This window comes from Sus scrofa, chromosome 2 (genome assembly GCF_054392235.1).
Source record: "Sus scrofa isolate SSC_HxYL_T2T_F1_AM1 chromosome 2, Sscrofa_HxYL_maternal_Yorkshire_Landrace_v2.0, whole genome shotgun sequence".
NCBI classification, from domain to species: Eukaryota; Metazoa; Chordata; class Mammalia; order Artiodactyla; family Suidae; genus Sus; species Sus scrofa.
Window position 1 is genome coordinate 8,697,468 of NC_139384.1, and position 19,224 is coordinate 8,716,691.

The 19,224-nt window shown below is 40.5% G+C and overlaps 1 protein-coding gene across 1 annotated transcript; it reads right to left on the reverse strand.

Moving 5' to 3' along the window:
• Positions 1-209: 209 nt before the first annotated feature.
• Positions 210-18,806, reverse strand: LOC100514700 (solute carrier family 22 member 10). Its single transcript, XM_003122615.7, is given in 11 exon segments — positions 210-919; positions 2,493-2,696; positions 3,387-3,495; positions 5,574-5,624; positions 5,627-5,784; positions 9,506-9,621; positions 10,094-10,217; positions 12,324-12,492; positions 12,593-12,747; positions 17,399-17,502; positions 18,263-18,806. Coding segments are annotated over 11 exon segments (1,653 nt in total). The 5' UTR covers positions 18,665-18,806; the 3' UTR covers positions 210-858.
• Between the last annotated feature and the right edge of the window lie 418 nt (positions 18,807-19,224).

The window sequence follows — 19,224 nt, forward strand, 5'->3', positions numbered from 1 at the left end:
ATAATCCATTCATCTGTCAATGGACATTTAGGTTGTTTCCATGTCTTAGCTATTGCGAATAGTGCTGCAGTGAACATGGGGGTGCATGTATCTTTTTGAATTATAGTTTTGCCCAGGAGTAGGATTGTTGGATCACATGATAGTTCTATATTTAGTTTTCTAAAGATGAACAACTTTTCCTGTAAAAGCCGTGACACTTGGAATATAACTTAATTTGTAGTGATTTTATTAAATATATATATATTTTGAAATTCCTTACCCTGTTACTTGTGCTTTAATTTTGATACTTTATAGCATTTTAAATTGTATATGCTATTTTTGAAAATATAAAGAGAAAACTGCGAAAAGAAAGCAATAATCATTTAAAATTTCATTGTTCAAATGTCATAATCATTATTTCAATGAATATATTTCCCAAGATCATAGGTCTTTCTATTTGCCAGCGATTTATGGTGTGAAAGAATCATGTATGAAGTGTATATGCTTTGATATCTGTTTCTGCACTTCTTTTCATTTCCAGTTGCATATGCTATACTGTTCTGGTTTTTGTAGATTTATTTATAGTTCACTATATGCTGCTGCATATATCTGTCAGCCACATCTTAATTGAAAGGTATTCCTTTTTTTCTGAATAATCTTATCTATTAATAATTTATTCATAATTCGATTTGTTCAACTTCTTCCCCAAAATATTGAACTGTAAAGGAATTACATGTTCCCATGTACAAATTAATGGTATAATTATAAATGCGATTCATCTTTCCGTTATATTTTCTTGCTAGTTTGTAGATACAAAGAAATCTCCAGTTGTTCTCTTCATATTTTTCTTTTCCTCACTTGTAAGCTCATAAAATCTCCTTAAAATTTTGTCACTTTTATGCAGGAATCTTTTTCATTTGCTTTTCTTGAGAATTTGTTGCTGAAAAACAAAACAGAAACAATTAATCAACAAATGACCAAATAAAAACAAATACTAAAAAACAGACAAAAATAAGTTTGGGTACCCTCCCTGCACAAGTGCAAACTGATCCTCTAACCATTGACTTTTTATGAGCCAATAAAAACCCATGAGGGATTGACACTCGTGCTGGAAAAGGCTGTGCTGACTGGGCAGACCCAAGAAGGCAGTTTGCAAGTTGCCACTCTCTCTTGGTCTCTTTAGACCTCTGACCAGTGACATCTTTGGGAAGTCAAGAGGTGGACTGAAATTCCCATTTGTTACGCATTTAATTGTCCTGCCAAAATTCATGTGTTAAAGTCGTAACGCTCCGTTTCTCAGAATGTGAGATTGCCATGTTTGAAAACAGGGTGATTACACATATAATTCATAAAGATAAGGTCGTGATGGGGTAGGATGGGCTCCTAATCCAATACCCACGGTTTCCCGAAGTGAAAGGGAAATATGAACATAAATGCATGCAGGGAGCTGCCATGTGAAGACTGCAGTTATTCTTCCACAAGCCAGGGAACAACCAGAAGCCGGAAGAGACCTAGAACAGATTCTTCCCTAGACCATTCGGAGGAAGTAAGGCCTTGCAAACAACTTGAATGCAGACTTCCAGCCTCAGGGGTTCCTGTCGTGGCTCAGTGGTTAACGAATCCGACTAGGAACCATGAGGTTGCGGGTTCAGTCCCTGGCCTTGCTCAGTGGGTTAAGGATCTGGCGCTGCCGTGAGCTGTGGTGTAGGTTGCAGACGCGGCTCGGATCCCGCGTTGCTGTGGCTCTGGCGTAGGCCGGTTGCTACAGCTTCGATTAGACCTCTAGCCCGGGAACCTCCATATGCCTCAGGAACGGGCCTAGAAAAGGCAAAAAGACAAAAAACAAAGCAAACAAACAAACAAACAAAAAAACAGACCCCCAGCCTCTAGAACTGTGAGACAATAAATTTCCGTTAAGTCACTCAGTTTGTAGAACTTTATTGTGGAAATTCCAGATCACTAATATACCGCTTTTCTTATTTTAAAGTATCTTTTTCCAGTTTCCTGTTTCCAGTTTCTCTTTTCCTTATCCTCAATATTTCCATTACTTGTATCAACAAAATTTCTTGAATCTCACCGGCACATATACAAGATTTATCTCCTTATTGTCTTTCCCAAGAGAATCTTTACATGGCATCCTAACATTATTACTTCCCTGGCCATCTCATTTCTTGTCCTTTTATATCTCAGGCTCTTATGGATTGACAAGCATGAAATACCATCATGAGCGCAGGTAGGATGTGCCTTCACAACAGAGCTAGTTATTGTCTCTTTGGCACTAAAACTACCCATGAGAACAGGGCAGAGGGGCTCTCTGCAGCAGCCTGGACTAGAACTCACAATGGGTAGAAATGGCCTTGCCACTCATGAAAGGCAATGGCCCAGGGTGGAAGCATCCCAGGCAAGACTCAGCCGTCCAGGGATCTGAGGGACCCAATAGGGGCTGCATCTTTCTCACCCAAAGATCCAAACCACACAGTCCCCACCAGGGGATGGATAGAAGGTTTACTCACTCATTTTCCACATCCTGGATGGTGTCCAGCAGAGGCAAATTTCTGGTTTCAGGTAGGAAGAAGATGACAAGACCACCAAGGATGGGACTTACTGCATAGATGATCCAGGGCAAGGTGGGTAGATACACCGCTACGGTCATCAAGAGGGGAGCCAATGTTGCCCCACCTCTGGCAGCCAAATTTTCTAATCCCGAAGCTGTTGCCCTGAGGGGTAAGCAATGATAGATAAGGATCCAGCAAGAATTTGTGCAAGTAACTTATGTTCTGTTATTTTTTTATGTTCTATTATTTTGATATGATTGTGCAACCAAGAAAACGTGATTATTAAATACATGGGTTTGATGGAATATACTTATTTCTGTAACTTCCTTGTGATTTTTGAACTGTCTTTCTCAGGGTCAAAGTACACGAGGACCCAATTTCACCATTTTAAATGAAAGTGACACACTGCACCTCTCCGGACAAGCGGTCAAAAGATTGAGAGGACGCTTAACACGGAACATGGCACAAGGTCAGTTTATTCAATAAACTTCAGTTACAATTGCTTTTACTATATTATTACTATTATAAATAATTGCTTTATAATGAACAGATCTTACTATGTTTATTCTCACAATAACCATCAATTAGCTGGAAGAGACCTACTTTGGGTCCTGGAAGAATATCCAGGAGTTCCTGTCATGGCGCAGTGGTTAACGAATCTGACAAGGAACCACGAGGTTGCGGGTTCCATCCCTGACCTTGCTCAGTGGGTTAAGGATCCGGCGTTGCTGTGGCTGTGGTGTAGACTGGTGGCTACAGCTCTGATTAGACCCCTAGCCTGGGAACCTCCATATGCCATGGATGTGGCCCTAGAAAAGAGAAAAAAAAGAAGAATATCCATAAACTCATTACCTGACGAAAGTGGGGATGAGTTCGGTATAATGGACACTATAACAGTTGACAAAGGCAGCAGCAAAGCTGATTCCCAAACTTGCCAAGGTCACACGCAGGGTCTGCATTTCTGGAGACAAGAAGACCAATGAGATTAAAAAATCTGAACTAGGAGTTCCCATCGTGGCGCAGTGGTTAACGAATCCGACTAGGAACCATGAGGTTGCGGGTTCGGTCCCTGCCCTTGCTCAGTGGGTTAAGGATCTGGCGTTGCCGTGAGCTGTGGTGTAGGTTGCAGACGCGGCTCGGATCCCACGTTGCTGTGGCTCTGGTGTAGGCCAGTGGCTACAGCTCCCTTGGACCCCTGGCCTGGGAACCTCCATATGCCGTGGAAGCGGCCCCAAAGAAATAGCAAAAAGACCAAAAAAAAAAAAAAAATCTGAACTAAAGGAATTAGCATCCACCAAATTTAATCAGAAAAAAAAAAAAACCTCTAAAGTTTATTTGTATGTTTAAAGTAAGTTGTAGAAAATTGTGGGAGTTCCCTTCATGGCTCAGCAGTTAATGAACCCAAACAGAATCCTTGAGGATGCGGGTTAGAACCCTGGCCTTGCTCAGTAGGTTGAGGATCCAGCATTGCTGTGAGCTCTGGGGTAGGTAGTAGACGGGGCTCTACGTTGTTATGTCTGTGACGTGGGCTAGCAGCTGTAGCTCCGATTCAGCCCCTGTCCTGGGAGCTTCCATATGCCACAGGTGCAACCCTCAAAAGCAAAAGCAACAGAAAAAAAAGGGGGGGGGGAATTGTACAGTTAAGGACCATGAGTGATTCATGAATAGTAAAATGTAGAATTATCAACATAGATGGTAAAAAATACATAAAATTATCTGGATTAATTGCAGAAAATCCTTCTGCATATCTGAGCTTTGCCAGAGGAAGGAAATGATGAGTCTGGAAGAAATTTGCTTTCATTATTCTGCCCAGTACTTGCTGTAACCTTGTTGTGGATGGTAGGATTGTCATGTGGACTCAGCTCTAACCCTGAAGACGTCACAATTAAAGGGCAGAGTTTAAAGAGACCAGTAAGTAATCCTGGGTTTTCTAGGAATGAGGAGGCTTTTAGCAATGTGGGATTTTCAATGACAACGTCAGGAATGTCTCACATAAACTTAAATGAGTCAGTCAACCTAGGGTCCATAGAGCATTGCCACCAGGTGAGGACGGTACGAGGGAGTAATAGAAGGACAGGACTACTGTTAGTGGACAGGCTGCAGAGAAGCTAGATCTAGAGCAATGCTGGACATAAGGAACCAAGGATGGAAACTTCTATTGGGAAAAAAAGTCAAAATTTTGGAACCACTCCAAAAGTTTCAGGGAATCAGTTTTCTGCATAATATACAAAGAAATCTAATTGTAGTGTAATAAATCGGAAAGAACTCTATTGCAGTGCATAAGCCCACATCATCAATGATGCTCTGAGGAGCAGAGTCCCCCAGTCTGTAATGCCGTAAAGCGTGTTCCTGCATTGGGAGATGGAGAAGCACCGTGCCCACCAAGATTCTCCTACTCACTACTTAGCATCATTCTATTCATCTCTAAAATAATCTAACAGGGAACGGACAAAGATGTTAATCTTACTTTCTTGTTTCCTCTATACACTTCTTCATCATTTGAAATAAGGGGATTCTCTTCCATTTCCTGGAAGGGACTCCCATACACAAGAGCAGTAGTCATGCTGCCTCAACGCCCCAGTCACATGTGGATATGCAGAAATGGAGAAGTAGACCAGTCATCAAAGTTGGTCGTAGAGAGTCCAAACAGGGGGAGTGACCATATCCTGTCCTCACCTGGGCTATAATTGCACGGCCTCGCCCCTCCAAGCTTGTTATTTAACATGCATATGGAAAAAAAGGCACATGAACAATTGCTGCCCTAGAGAAACTACCTAGAGTAAATGGGACCATTTTCCAGACACTAGTGCAATGTGATAAAGATGAATATACACCTGAGCTTTCCCTCGCCGATCTTCAACTCTTTTCCCAAAAACATAGTAGCAAAATTTCTTATAAACTCTCAGATGGGTTTGAAGGAATACTTAGCCCTTAGGGAGGACCTCTCTTTACTCCTGGCTTCAGACAAGTGTGACCATTGCAATCCCTGAAGGATGGGAAAAGGACGTTTCCTTTCCCCCAGAGTCTGTCTTCTCTCACCTTGGGGCACAAACATGTTGGCCAAAATAGAAAGTCCCAGTAAGCACATAACATCACGGTTGGTCGACGGTCCATATGACTCAGAAATAAAAGTGCAGCAAATCGGACCGAGGCAGTGAGAATTCCAAAGATGACCTGGAACAGGAAAATGTTGCTCCCAAAGTACTGTAGATTGATAAAGATGCCGTAAAAGGGTATTGCGTTTGCAAATCTGTAGGGAACAAAAGAGGAAAAATCCATATCATAAGATTCAGAGCCCATGTGGTGCAGGTAAAGATAATATATTGACTCAATCAAGAGTCAATATCGAAGTGTCTGATGGCATAATTCTTAATTTCAAGATGATAAAGTTACCATAAAAATTGCACAGCTGTAAAGGAAAATGATACTCGTGTAATTCTTTTGTCTGGTTTCCTAAAGCATGGTGTTGACAATGAGAAAAACATACCCTGACTCCATCTCCAAACTGGGTTGTATAGAGAATTTGAATAGAGGATTAAAATTGAATTGGGGGAATTTCTTTTTTCTTTTCTTTTTTTTGTCTTTTTTTTTTTTTTTTTTTTTTGTCTTTTTGCCTTTTCTAGGGCCACTCCCACAGCATAAGGAGGTTCTCAAGCTAGGGGTCCAATCAGAGCTGCAGCTGCCGGCCTACACCACAGGCACAGCAACTTTTCGGGATCCGAGCGGTGTCTGCCACCTATACCACAGCTCACGGCAACGTCGGATCCTTGACCCACTGAGCAAGGCCAGGGATTGAACCCACAACCTCATGGTTCCTAGTCAGATTCGTTAACCACTGAGCCACAATGGGAACTCCCTAGGGAATTTCTTTTTGAGGGCTGGATATGCTGTGAGTTCTCCCTCTCCTCCTTCAACCCCAGTACTGTAAAGAATTTCTCTTTACTCTCTCTACTAGTAATTGAAGCTGCAAAAACACTACCTGTGTCCCCTTTGCCTGGCTGCACAATGTCCTGAGGGCTAATACAAACCTGGGAAATTTAAAGTTCATATCTGTTTCTTAGGGCTAAGAGAAAACATTAAAAATACATGTTAAAAAAAAACTCCACCATTAGTAATAAAGGCAGAGGTTCCCACTAGGGATCTAATTTCACCCAGAAGCATCTTAAGGGAAAGGCATCCACTTAAATTATCTACTATACTGAGAGAGAAGTATAGATAATACAATAGAAAAAAAAAAAAAAAACACTGGTACAGATCACAGAATTGCAAGCAAGGCCTGTCTTGACCATTATCTGTATTTTTTTCCTTCCACTCTGATTGTCTAGAACTCAGAAACATAAGTCTGTGTCCTAGTGGATATGGAAAAAGTTGAAAAAGCACAATGCGGTTAAATGCAGAAGCAATCTGCTAGGATACACCTAGGAAGAGCTAGATTATACAATTCAACAGTTACTCTCTCAAGTCTGGCAATGGTCTCTATTGTTCTGTATGCTTTTTGTGGGTGAACATTAGGTCTTTAAATATCCAGAATTATATTTAAAATATCTACTCCTTTTGGAGACCACCTCTGGTCCACATGTTCTATGATGAAACTAGTTCGGAAAAAAAAGCATTTCATGTGATATTTGTCTTTCTCTTTCAGACGTACTTCACTTAGTATGAGATTCTCTAGTTGCATCCAAAATTGCTGCAAATTGCCTTTTTTTTTTTTCTTTTTAGGGCTGTGTCTGTGACATATGGAACTTTCAGGGCAAGGTGTTGAATTGGTGCTGCAGCTGCTGGCCTACACCACAGCCTTAAGCAAGACCGGATCCTTAACACACCGATCAAAGCCAGGGATTAAATCTGTATTCTCATAGCCACTATGTTGGGTTCTTAACCTGCTAAGCCACAAAGGGAACTCCATAAATGCCATTATCTTGTTCTTTTCATGGCTGAGTAGTATTCCACTGTGTGCATGTACCACATCTTCTTTTTTTGTCTTTTTTTGTCTTTTTTTTTTTTTTAACTTTCCTATGGCCACATCTGCGACATATGGAGATTCCCAGGCTAGAGGTCTAATCAGAGCTGTAGCTGCCGGCCTATACCAGAGCCACAGCAATGCAGAATCCGAGCCACGTCTGTGACCTACACCACAGCTCACAGCAACACCAGATCCTTAACCACTGAGCAAGGCCAGGGATTGAACCCACAACCTCATGGTTTCCTAGTTGGATTTGTTACCACTGAGTCACGACGGGAACTCCATACATCTTCTTAATCCATTCATCTGTCCTACTGTACAGCATAGGGAGCTATATCCAATCTCTTGGGATAGAACATGATGGAAGATAGCATGAGAAAAAGAATGTATAAGTATGTGTGAAGGGTCACTATGACGTAAGCAGAAATTGACACAACGCTATAAATCGACTATATATATATATATACATATATATGTGTATATGTGTGTATATATGTATACATATATATGTGTATATATATATATTTTTTGTCTTTTGTCTCTTTAGGGCCACACTAGTGGCATATGGAGGTTTCCAGGCTAGGGGTCTAATCGGAGCTGCAGCTGCTGGGCTATGCCACAGCCACAGCCATGCCAGATCTGAGCCACATCTGTGACCTACACCACAGCTCACGGTAATGCTGGATCCTTAACCCATTGAGCGAGGCTAGAGATAGAACCCACAACCTCATGGTTCCTAGTTGGCTTCATTTCCGCTGCACCATAATGGGAACTCCCAAATCAACTGTGTTTTAACAAAATAAAATTTAAAAAGAGAAAAAAGTATTTCTACTACTAAACTCACAAAATTTTATCAAAAAATTTAAAAATTAAATTTATCTTCCTGACTTTATAGACATAAGAGATAATGAACAAGATTTTCTGCAGAAGCCCTCATGCTAACAGACAAATAGTGCATCCAAATCGGACACCCATAAAATGACACCAACATTGAAGTAAGTGGATAAATTGTAGGGTATTCATCTAAGGCAAACTAAAACCCTAGGAAGGAGAACAACCTACAGAATGGATGAATCTTCATGAATGAACCTAAGGAAAGGGGGCTTGTCACAGAGACCTTCTGCCATTTACATCATGTCAAGGTCAAGATCAGGCAACATTCCTCCGTGGTGGAGATCAGAACATTTGAACAAGTGAGGGCAGTGAAGAGGGAACAAGAATGGGGCCGTAGCAGTGGTGGTGGAGGTGATGTGGTTATTGTTGTATAGGATAGGGGAGGGAATCATGTGTCTGGATCTGGACATTAGCATACATTTTTATATATTGAAATATTCATTGATCCGTAGATATGCATGCTCTCTTCACGTATCTGTTTGCAAAATATGCCTCAATTAAAATTAAAGTAAAAAAATAACAAAAATTAGGAGTTCCCATTGTGGCACAGTGGAAACGAATCTGACTAGGAACCATGAAGTTCCAGGTTCGATCCCTGGCCTCCCTCAGTGGGTTAAGGACCCGGCGTTGACATGAGCTGTGGTGTAGGTTGCAGACACGGCTCAGATCTGGTATTGCTGTGGCTCTGGCATAGCCTGGCAGTAATAGCTTCGATTAGACCCCTAGCCTGGGAACCTCCATATGCCACAGACGCAGCCCTAAAAAAGACAAAAGACAGAAAGAAAAAGAAAGAAAGAAAGAAAGAAAGAAAGAAAGAAAGAAAGAAAGAAAGAAAGAAAGAAAGAAAGAAAGAAAGAAAGAAAGAAAATTAAATGCCCAAATCTGTACTGTGATGGATGGTCTCAGCATCAGTCTCCACTGAGGGGAGAAGTACTGTGGTATGACATAACCAACTTACAGCATATGTTCATCTCCAGGTGGGTCTTATTTGGTGTGTTTTCTGTACCTTTGACCTCCAAATTACTGCCTCCCTTTCACAACAGTGCTAAAACTTTGAAATCAATAGAATTACGTCTCCCATTTTGAATATTGCTATGCACTGTATCAAGCCCACCTCACAAAGAACAGGAGACATATCCTTTTACGCAGGTTGGGTGTGCGGAACAAGTCCAGCAGAGTCGTTTTGGTCCGTGCTGCCTCCAGCTCCTCCTGCATGGTAGCTCTCAAACCCTTGGACAACAACAGACATGCATTATTTGCCAACTTAGTGTCAGGTGTTGTGGAGAGTACTGGCACGCAATAGGACAAGAGAGATGGGTTCTGTTTCTTTCTAGTGTAACATATTAAGCAAGGAATCACAGGTGTGAATGTTACATGAAGGAGGATGTAGGGAGTTAAGAGAGACTCCAGGAAATAATACAGCAACAATGATATTTTGAAAAAGAAGCCATAGAGGGGTCGGCATATCCACTAGAGAACATAGGCTAGAGCGAGAGATCGGGAAGCGAGCTAAAGGAAGACCTGATACGGTGTTCAAAGCTTCTTTTCTATGAGATATACATGAAAAAGGAGGGAAAAGAGCTTGCCTTCTCAGCTAGCTGCCCTTGTTAGAAAAGCAGCTTTTCTATCTTGGTAAGAAAAAGGCAGGTGTTAGTTTATGTCTTCCCTCCAACCCAGGAACCACCTTCCCCATCCTGCTCACCTCCATGTTCAGGGTGGCTTCAATATTCTTTAGTCCATTTCTGCGTGCAACTTTTTGAAGTTCCTTTAAGCCCTCCTCTGGTTTATTGGTGATAATCAGCCACCGAGCAGATTCCACCAGCCACCTGATGAAAGAAGGGCTCATGCAGGCAGTCAACTCTCTCTTGCTTGTAAGTCATATGATTATTGACAAAAGATGTGCTTTTGCCTTCCCTAGCCACCACTTCGCTTGCTGGGTCATAAATAGAAACTCAAGTTCTGTTACATCAATTCGAGGAAACTATGAGTACCTGAAAGGCACACCACATGCAAACGATCACAGACCTTGGAGTCAAATTGCCTCTAAGCAAGAGATTTTCCAAGAAGCTTATGAAGCTGAGATTTGAGAGTCCCTCACATACACAATTCCCTTCCAAAGTTTGGCGTGGGATCTACCAACTTTGTGCACATGGTATACATTGATAATATATATTCTTTTTTTAAAAAGAGGCCCCCAGGAGTTCCCGTCGTGGCGCAGTGGTTAACGAATCCGACTAGGAACCATGAGGTTGCGGGTTCAGTCCCTGCCCTTGCTCAGTGGGTTAAGGATCCGGCGTTGCCGTGAGCTGTGGTGTAGGTTGCAGACGCGGCTCGGATCCCGCGTTGCTGTGGCTCTGGCGTAGGCTGGTGGCTACAGCTCCGATTAGACCCCTAGCCTGGAAACCTCCATATGCCGAGGGAGCGGCCCAAGAAATGACAAAAATAAATAAATTAATTAAATAAATAAATAAAAAGAAGCCCCCAAATTATGTAAGCTTAGGGGTTAAGAAATATTGTAAATACCCCTAACACTATCAGCAATATTCGTGCCAATACACAATTGAGTCACTTCATTACATCTGCCTCCGTTTTGGAGGGTATTTTTGTTTGGGGGGTTTTTGCTTTTTTGTTTTTTGCTTTTTGTTTTGTTTTGTTTGTTTTTTGGTTTTTGGTTTTTTAGGGCCATACCTGAGGCATATGGAAGTTCCTAGGCTAGAGGTTGAACTGGAGCTGTAGCTGCTGGCCCACATCATAGCCACAGCAACGCAGGATTCGAGCTGCATCTGCAACCTACACCACAGTTCATGGCAACGCCAGATCCTTAACCCACTGAAGACAGCCAGGGATGGAACCCGAATCCTCATGGACACTAGTCAGGTTCGTTAACCACTGAGCCACGAAGGGAATTCCTGCCTCAGTTTTCTCATCAATAAAAATGAGGAGAGGAGGTTCATTTTCCTTGCAGAATTGTTGTGAGGCCAGAATGACTTCGCAGACAAGTCTGACATGGATTATACTGTCCTTGCCCTCTGAACTTTCTCTATTAGATCTATAGTCACCTTCTTCGGTCTACTAAATCTGATTCTCCGTAGAATGATTTTTAAGTGGAAGAATGAAGTTGCCCACTTAAAAAAAAAACGTTTGTTAAAATTATTTAAAGGAAGAAAGATTGTTGAAATCGTCATGTAAGTGACACAGTCTACGTGCCATTTTCACCACTGGAGAAATCATGCTCTTTTCTCAAACTGCTCTATGAATAAATTTTCTACCTTTCTTTATTCAATTCCATCCGCAACATAAAAAAATCACTGAAAATTTACTGGGACAAGATTCATTCCAAAGCCAAAAAAAATTAAGGTTTTTTTTTAAAAAAAAAAAGTTTGTGTGTGTGTATATGTATATATTTTAGGGCAGCACCTGTGGCGTGTGGAAGTTCCCAGGGTAGGGGTCAAATTGAAGCTGTAGCTGCCAGCCCATGCCACAGCCTGTGCAACACAGGATCCAAGCCATGTCTGTGACCTACACCACAGTTCAGGGCAATGCCGGATCCTTAACCCACTGAGCAAGGGCAGGGATTGTTCCCACATCCTCATGGATACTATTCAGGTGTGTTTCTGCTGAGCCACATGGGAATTCATGTCTATATTTGATACGAAGAAAAATAATGTTGTAATAACACTGATTACTCTACTGAGTTAAATATATGAAGAACAATGGCAGGAAATACCTAGGGCTCTCAGGCAGAAATGTCCTTGTTACTTCCAGGTTTGCTTCTCAAATCTCAAATTGTTCAGAGTGAACAAATGAGTGAGAAGAGTTTCAGGTCCAAACAGTAAGAAACGGTCCATGAAATAAGGAAATCAATATATCCCATATCAACATACTTTTTCATCCCAGGTTCCCTTAAGACCGAGCAAGAGAGAGGTCCATACCTTGATAAGAACAAGAAGACAAAGAAAGGTAGAGACACCACGAGCTGCAGGGTGCGCCAGTCTCGAAAGACTAAAGCCAGTGCTCCCAGCATTATCTGTCCCATACTAAAGGCACAGTTCATCAGTGTTATTACCCAGGCTTTTGACTGGGACCTTATCCACTCTATAACTGAAAGAAAATCCAATGGGCGTATTAAAGTCAGACAAGGGTAGATTTTCAAGGTCAAATTCAAGGTGAGGAATGGAGGAAATCAAAATTGTTGGCTTACCGAGCATCCAGTTATTTGACATGGCGACCACAGTAGAACAACCTGACCAGAAGCGTAGAGAGCAATAAAGGAGGAAGTTGGGGGCAAAGGCTGCACAGGTCCCAGAGATGGCGAGCTGGAGCAAACACCACCTGAGAATCACCTTTCGCCCAAACCTAAGAAACAGAGAGACTGGCTACATTACGGAGCAATGATGATATGTTATAAAAAAGAAGAAGAAGAAGAAGAAGAAGAAAACAAAAACATACTCTGAAATTTAAAGAGTGTTCTCACAAGCAACTCTTGGTACCTGAAATAAGTGCTAAATCAACAATAGAAATCTGGAGTTCCCATCGTGGCTCAGTGGTTAACGAATCTGACTAGGAACCACGAGGTTGCAAGTTCGATCCCTTGCCTCAATCAGTGGGTTAAAGATCCAGCGTTGCCGTGAGGTGTGGTGTAGGTGACAGATGTGGCTCAGATCCCGCATTGCTGCGGCTCTGGTGTAGGCCAGCAGCTGCAGCTCTGATTAGACCCCTAGCCTGGGAACCTCCATACGCCGTGGGTGCGGCCCTAGAAAAGACAAAAAGATGAAAAAAAAACATAGAAATCTCCTAAAGTAACAACTTTTGTCTATAATACAGACTAACAAAACCAAACTCCATCATCCGGCCACCAGGAGGCCTCTGACATCAAGTGATGCCTTGTAAAGGAAACTACAGTGTCAGAAATTATAATACATTGTAAGTACCCATTGTACTAAAATACGTATTTAGCATAGTAGAGAGTATATACAAAGTATTAGAGTGTCCAGAATACAAGAGAGCTGAAAGTGTCCTTGTGTCTCTAAGGTAAGACAAATAAGGCTAAAACAATGAAAAATATCAGTGGAACAATCCATTAAATTGTTGAAAGTTTATGTAAGAGTCACTGTTTGTTGCATCTGGATTTATAGGTCTCAAACCATGTGCCTTTCTAGTACAGAATATAACAGCTTTTTGGGTACAGACTATAACAGCACCATTACCCAGAATGAGGATATTATACAAACCTCTCAGAGAAATGAATTATGTAAAATGAAGAATGAAGTGAAAAAGAAGGTGAAGGACAAATAAGGAAAATGAATTCTGTGTTTTTTGGGGTGTCAAGAATACGGGGCCTTAGCAGAGATAACGTGGATTGAATAGGATGTTCTAATCTACATGCCCATTAAGAATAACTGATAGACAAGTTTGGGATTGGGAATTCCTCTCTGATCTTAAAACAGAATTTAAAATATTTAAATAATCCCCCCACACAGAAAATGTGGAGCATAAGACCAAACACAACACCAAATAATCATATTCATAAGTACTATCATCAAGAAAATAATTTAGAAAACACACACACACACACAAAGAGGCTTTCCCATCGTGGCACAGCAGAAACGAATCTAACTAGGAACCATGAGGTTGCAGGTTCGATCCCTGGCCTTGCTCAGTGGGTTAAGGATCCGGCATTGCAGGACATGGAAACAACCCAAATGTCCATCGACAGATGATTGGATTCGGAAGATGTGGTATATATACACAATGGAATACTACTCAGCCATAAAAAAGAATGACATAATGCCATTTGCAGCAACATGGATGGAACTAGAGAATCTCATACTGAGTGAAATGAGCCAGAAAGACAAAGACAAATACCATATGATATCACTTATAACTGGAATCTAATATCCAGCACAAAGGAACATCTCAGAAAAGAAAATCATGGACTTGGAGAAGAGACTTGTGGCTGCCCGATGGGAGGAGGAGGGAGTGGGAGGGATCGGGAGCTTGGGCTTATCAGACACAACTTAGAATAGATTTACAAGGAGATCCTGCTGAATAGCATTGAGAACTTTGTCTAGATACTCATGTTGCAACAGAACAAAGGGTGGGGGAAAAATGTAATTGTAATGTATACATGTAAGGATAACCTGACCCCCTTGCTGTACAGTGGGAAAATAAAAAAATTATAAAAAAAAAAAAAAAAAAAAAAAGGATCCGGCATTGCAGTGAGCTGTGGTGTAGGTTTCAGATGCGACTCAGATCTGGTGTTGCTGTGGCTCTGCCATAGACCGGAAGCAACAGCTCCAATTGGACCCCTAGCCTGGGAATCTCCATGTGCTGCGGGTGCAGCCCTCAAAAGACAAATAATGATAATAATAATAATAATAATAATTTAGAAAACAAAAAACAAATTGGTAGACTGAAGCAAAGTCATAGCAATCACATTGAACTAAGTGCTAATGGCCTAAGCACAATCAGCTGATAGAGATTACCAGAATCTTAAAAAAAATTAAAAAAAAATTACACTGCCCACAATACACTTAAAATATTATAGGTTGAAAGCAAATTGATAGAAAAAGATACAATATAGTAATAATAAATGGCTGGAGTATTTATATTATCATCAAATACATTTCAGAACAAAATAATAGTTTTAGAAATGAAAGTGCTGAAAATGTCAAATGTATCTTAATTCAACTAGTGTTTGAAACATATGAAGGAAAAAGTGACAGCCATAGATACACAATTCGCAATGACAGTTGGATTCATATTTGAATGTTTTTATTGTTATACAATACAATACTTGTCATTTTAGTCATTTTTAGACATACAATTCAGTGGTTAATTACATTTATTGTGTTGTAGAACCATCACCATTGTCTGTTTCTAAAACGTTTTCATCAATCCAAATAGAAATTTTATCACATTCTGATCTTTCATTGTTAGCATATGGAAAAAGCAATAAGAGTTCCCATTGTGGCCCAGCAGTAATGAGCCCAACTAAGATCCATGAGGATGCAGGTTCAATCCCTGGTCTCACTCAGTGGGTTAAGGATCTGGCGGCGTTGCTGTGAGCTGTGGTGTAGGTTGCAGACTTGGCTCAATCCCAAGTGGCTGTGGCTATGCTGTAGGCCAGAAGCTACAGCTCTGATAGGCTAGTTCCCTAGCCTGGGAACTTCCATATGCCATGGGTGTGGCCCTAAAAAAGCATGCAAAAAAAAAAAAAGGCAATAGATTTCTTTCTATTAATTTTGTATCCTGCGTCTTTATCGCTACCAAATTTGCTGATGAGCTCTAACAGTGTTCTGGTAATGTCTTTCAGATTTTCTAGGTATATTATCATGTCATCTGCAAACAGGGAAAGTTTTACTTCTTCTTTTCCAATTTGGATTCCTTTTATTTCTTTTTATTCTCCGATTGCCATAGTTAGGACTTTCAAAACTACGTTGAATAACAGTGGTGAAAGAGGACAGCCTTGTCTTCTTCCTGATCTTAGTGGAAATGCTTTCAGTTTTTCACAATTACCCCAAAGCAGTAAAACTTGCAGAAGAAAACTCCTTGAAATTAGTCTTGTCAATGGCATCTTCAATACAATAGCCATCGGAATTGATGAGGATATATATCATTTTTGTTTTAATTTCTATTTCTCTGATAGTTAGTGATGTTAAGCATTTTTTTCATATAATGGTTGCCTATTTCTGTATCTTTGGAGAAATACCTATTCAGTTCCTTTGCCATTTTTCAAAGTCGGGTTACTTTTTGTTTGTTTTTGTTCTTGATTGTAATAGTTTTCTGTACAGTTTGAATGTTAACTTATTAGATCTATTTTTTTTGTATCTTTTCTCTCATTCTGTAGGTTTCCATTTCATTTCATTGATCATTACTTTGCTGTGAAGAATTTTTCTGGTTTAATGTAAATGCACTTCTCATATTTGTTTTTTATGCCAAGGTCCAGAAGCTTCTAATCTACTCGAAGTTCAAGATCTTTAACTTAGCTGTCAGGCTCCCTATTCTTCAACAAATTTTCCTCTCATGTCTCCTGTCATAACCCCCTTACACACACACGCACACGCGTGCACACACACACATGCATCTATTACCCTAGGCCTATTTAAACTGATCAATCAATATCTTATTGTGAAGCATCATAAAAGCCTCCATCAGAAGACTGGTCAACCTGAGCACTAGGCCCTGAAATCTTATGCATTACAATGAGGTGATACATTCAGAACTCACAAATTTCATCCATAAGATTAAATTATGTTGGGCTTATAGAAGACAAGAGAAAATTTAAACCTCCCATTTCTCCTATGGGAGATTTCAGTGCATGGCTGCCATGGCTGTCCTCTGCCTTAAGAGGATCACTACCAGGTACCGGATAACCTAAACTTTTCATCCCTCATATTATGATTCCTGTGGTCTATAAATTAATTACCTTGTATTACTGAAAGAATTACCTCTAATGAGGCTTTCAATCAGTAAAACCAAACATCCATATTACAGATAGAGTTATTTCAAAATTCAACTTCAGTACCATCTCATTTAGCACCAAGATTTTATGCAAATGAACACTAATTAGAGTGGCTAGCCGTGAAATGACCCGTGTAAGAACCCACAAGCCATGGCAAAGGCCCACAATACTGTTTCTCCAATGAGAGTGAAACTCCTATCTTGAAGAACATTCCTCTCACTTCCCATTGGTAACTCTTTCATCTTCAGAAACGAAGTTTACGGACCTCACCGCTAAATAGTGTTCTGAAATGCCACCAGATCTTATGGAGAGGTCATTTCTGTGTCCAGTGCAGAGATCTCTGAGACAAAAAAAAAAATGCCATTTTTTTTGCAACCATGAATGGAATTCTACATTTCCATCTTCAATTCCCTAGAAACCAAGGAAACCCTCAACAGTATCAATTGTACATTGAAACTCAATAAAGACTTCTTTATGAAGGAGTTAATCATAAACCATGAAAACACCACAGAGGAAGGGCAGCAATAATTTGGAGACACGCACCTGTCTGAGAGACAGCCATATATGAAGCCTCCCAGCAGCATTCCAGCCATGAATGCAAATTGAACCAATGGTTTCTGTGACTGATAATCACATACGAGGTCCCACTGGAAGAGAAGGAAACCAGCAGCAAGGAGCTTCACAGCACCTCATAATTCTCAGTTTCACTCACTCCGATAGCCCTCAGTGAACTACATGCCCTCTGGTTTGCCTTCACTACATTTACTCATCCATAGCATACATGTCTCAGTTTAAGCATTTTTTATAGGAATCTTCAACTAATTATCCTAGGTTATATCTGGATCAATATTCATATTCACCTATCACTTGCATACCTCACTGGCTCTCCATCTTTGCCAAAAATTGAAAACACTGAGGAGATTTTTTTTTTCATTACTGATTTTTTTTTCATTTTTTTTATTACTGATTTTTTTTTCATTTCATTCTAGATTGCAAATGAAGTGTGCAATCTAGAATGAAATGCACACTTCATTTGTTTCTTTTATTAGTAAAAATTCCAGGATGTGGAATTTTTAAAAATTAATACAGATGTGTTCTCTGCAACTAGACTGAGAACAGATGACCAAGAATAATTTCCCACATATTATATCAAGTAACTTGTGTAACCAGAAATCTTCACCCTAAACTAAGCTTTGGTTGGTAAAATTCATATCCAGTTTGTTGATTTCACTGTCATCAATCATAAGACTTAAAAATTAAAAAGATAAGCAATTATTATTCTTTAAAAGAATAAATGAAAGCCGACTACACTATCTACAGAATAATTGAAGACGTGAATGTTGCCTATTTTTATATGATTCTGAACACCCAGACTATAGACTCATGAAAGTTAGATGGAGCCTTTACCTCAGTCACGATTGTGGAGGAGAAGGAGCTTCGGTCATACACCCAGCCGTCCACACAGGGCTCCGTGTCCAGGTCAGTCACATTGGGGAAGGTTCCATTCAGGTGAAGGAGCTGCCACTGGGGGTGGAGGAAGCGACGACATTTCTCAGGTTTCAAGTTTGAGTCCAGGGGGATGGAGAGTCTCAGGAGAACATCAGGGCTGAGAGTCCCAGTAGCATTATCAGAGACAGTGTCATTATCAAGAATGTGGACCCAGCAGCGATGACCAGGAATGGCTGCAGTGAAATTCTCCAACAGAATTTGACAAATTGTTAACATGAGACAAGGAAGAGCTAGAACCATCTGAAGGATCTGGAATTTCCCCAAACCACCAACTTGGTTCAGGAGCTCCTCAAAGGCCATTGTGAAGAGGATATCTTCAAGAAAAGTCACATTAAGTTATGGACATAAGTTTAAAGAGAGAAAAATATTTCCTTTTTTTTAACTCACACAAAGTCTGTGTGACCTCACACCAATCTGTCATCAGTGGGACTTGTCACTCACTACTGCAACAGAGCAGTGGAAGCAGTTTCCCAAGTCTTTTTGGAAGCAGGAGATACTACTTTTTAGAGAAAATTATTTACTAAAGGTACTTCCAGCAGGTGACCATTAAATCTGTTTAAAGGTTTACTCTCTGATGTTCTTTCCTCAGTGATTAGGTAAAACCAAGATGGACTTTGACATGTACATGTTCTCCAAACGAGCTAAAATAAGTCTGGTACACAGCCTTCAGTCATCGGGAAGAGAAGATTGTGAATGCAGAATACCGAAAAGAATTTGTAGTTGAGATTAGCAACTTAAAACAATCTTGAATGTTTGTATAGACTTATATCAAAACATCTGCAAACCAAAAATCTACAATAAATAAACAAATAAGAAAAGCATTCCAGGAGTTCCCACTGGGGCTCAGTGGAAACGAATCT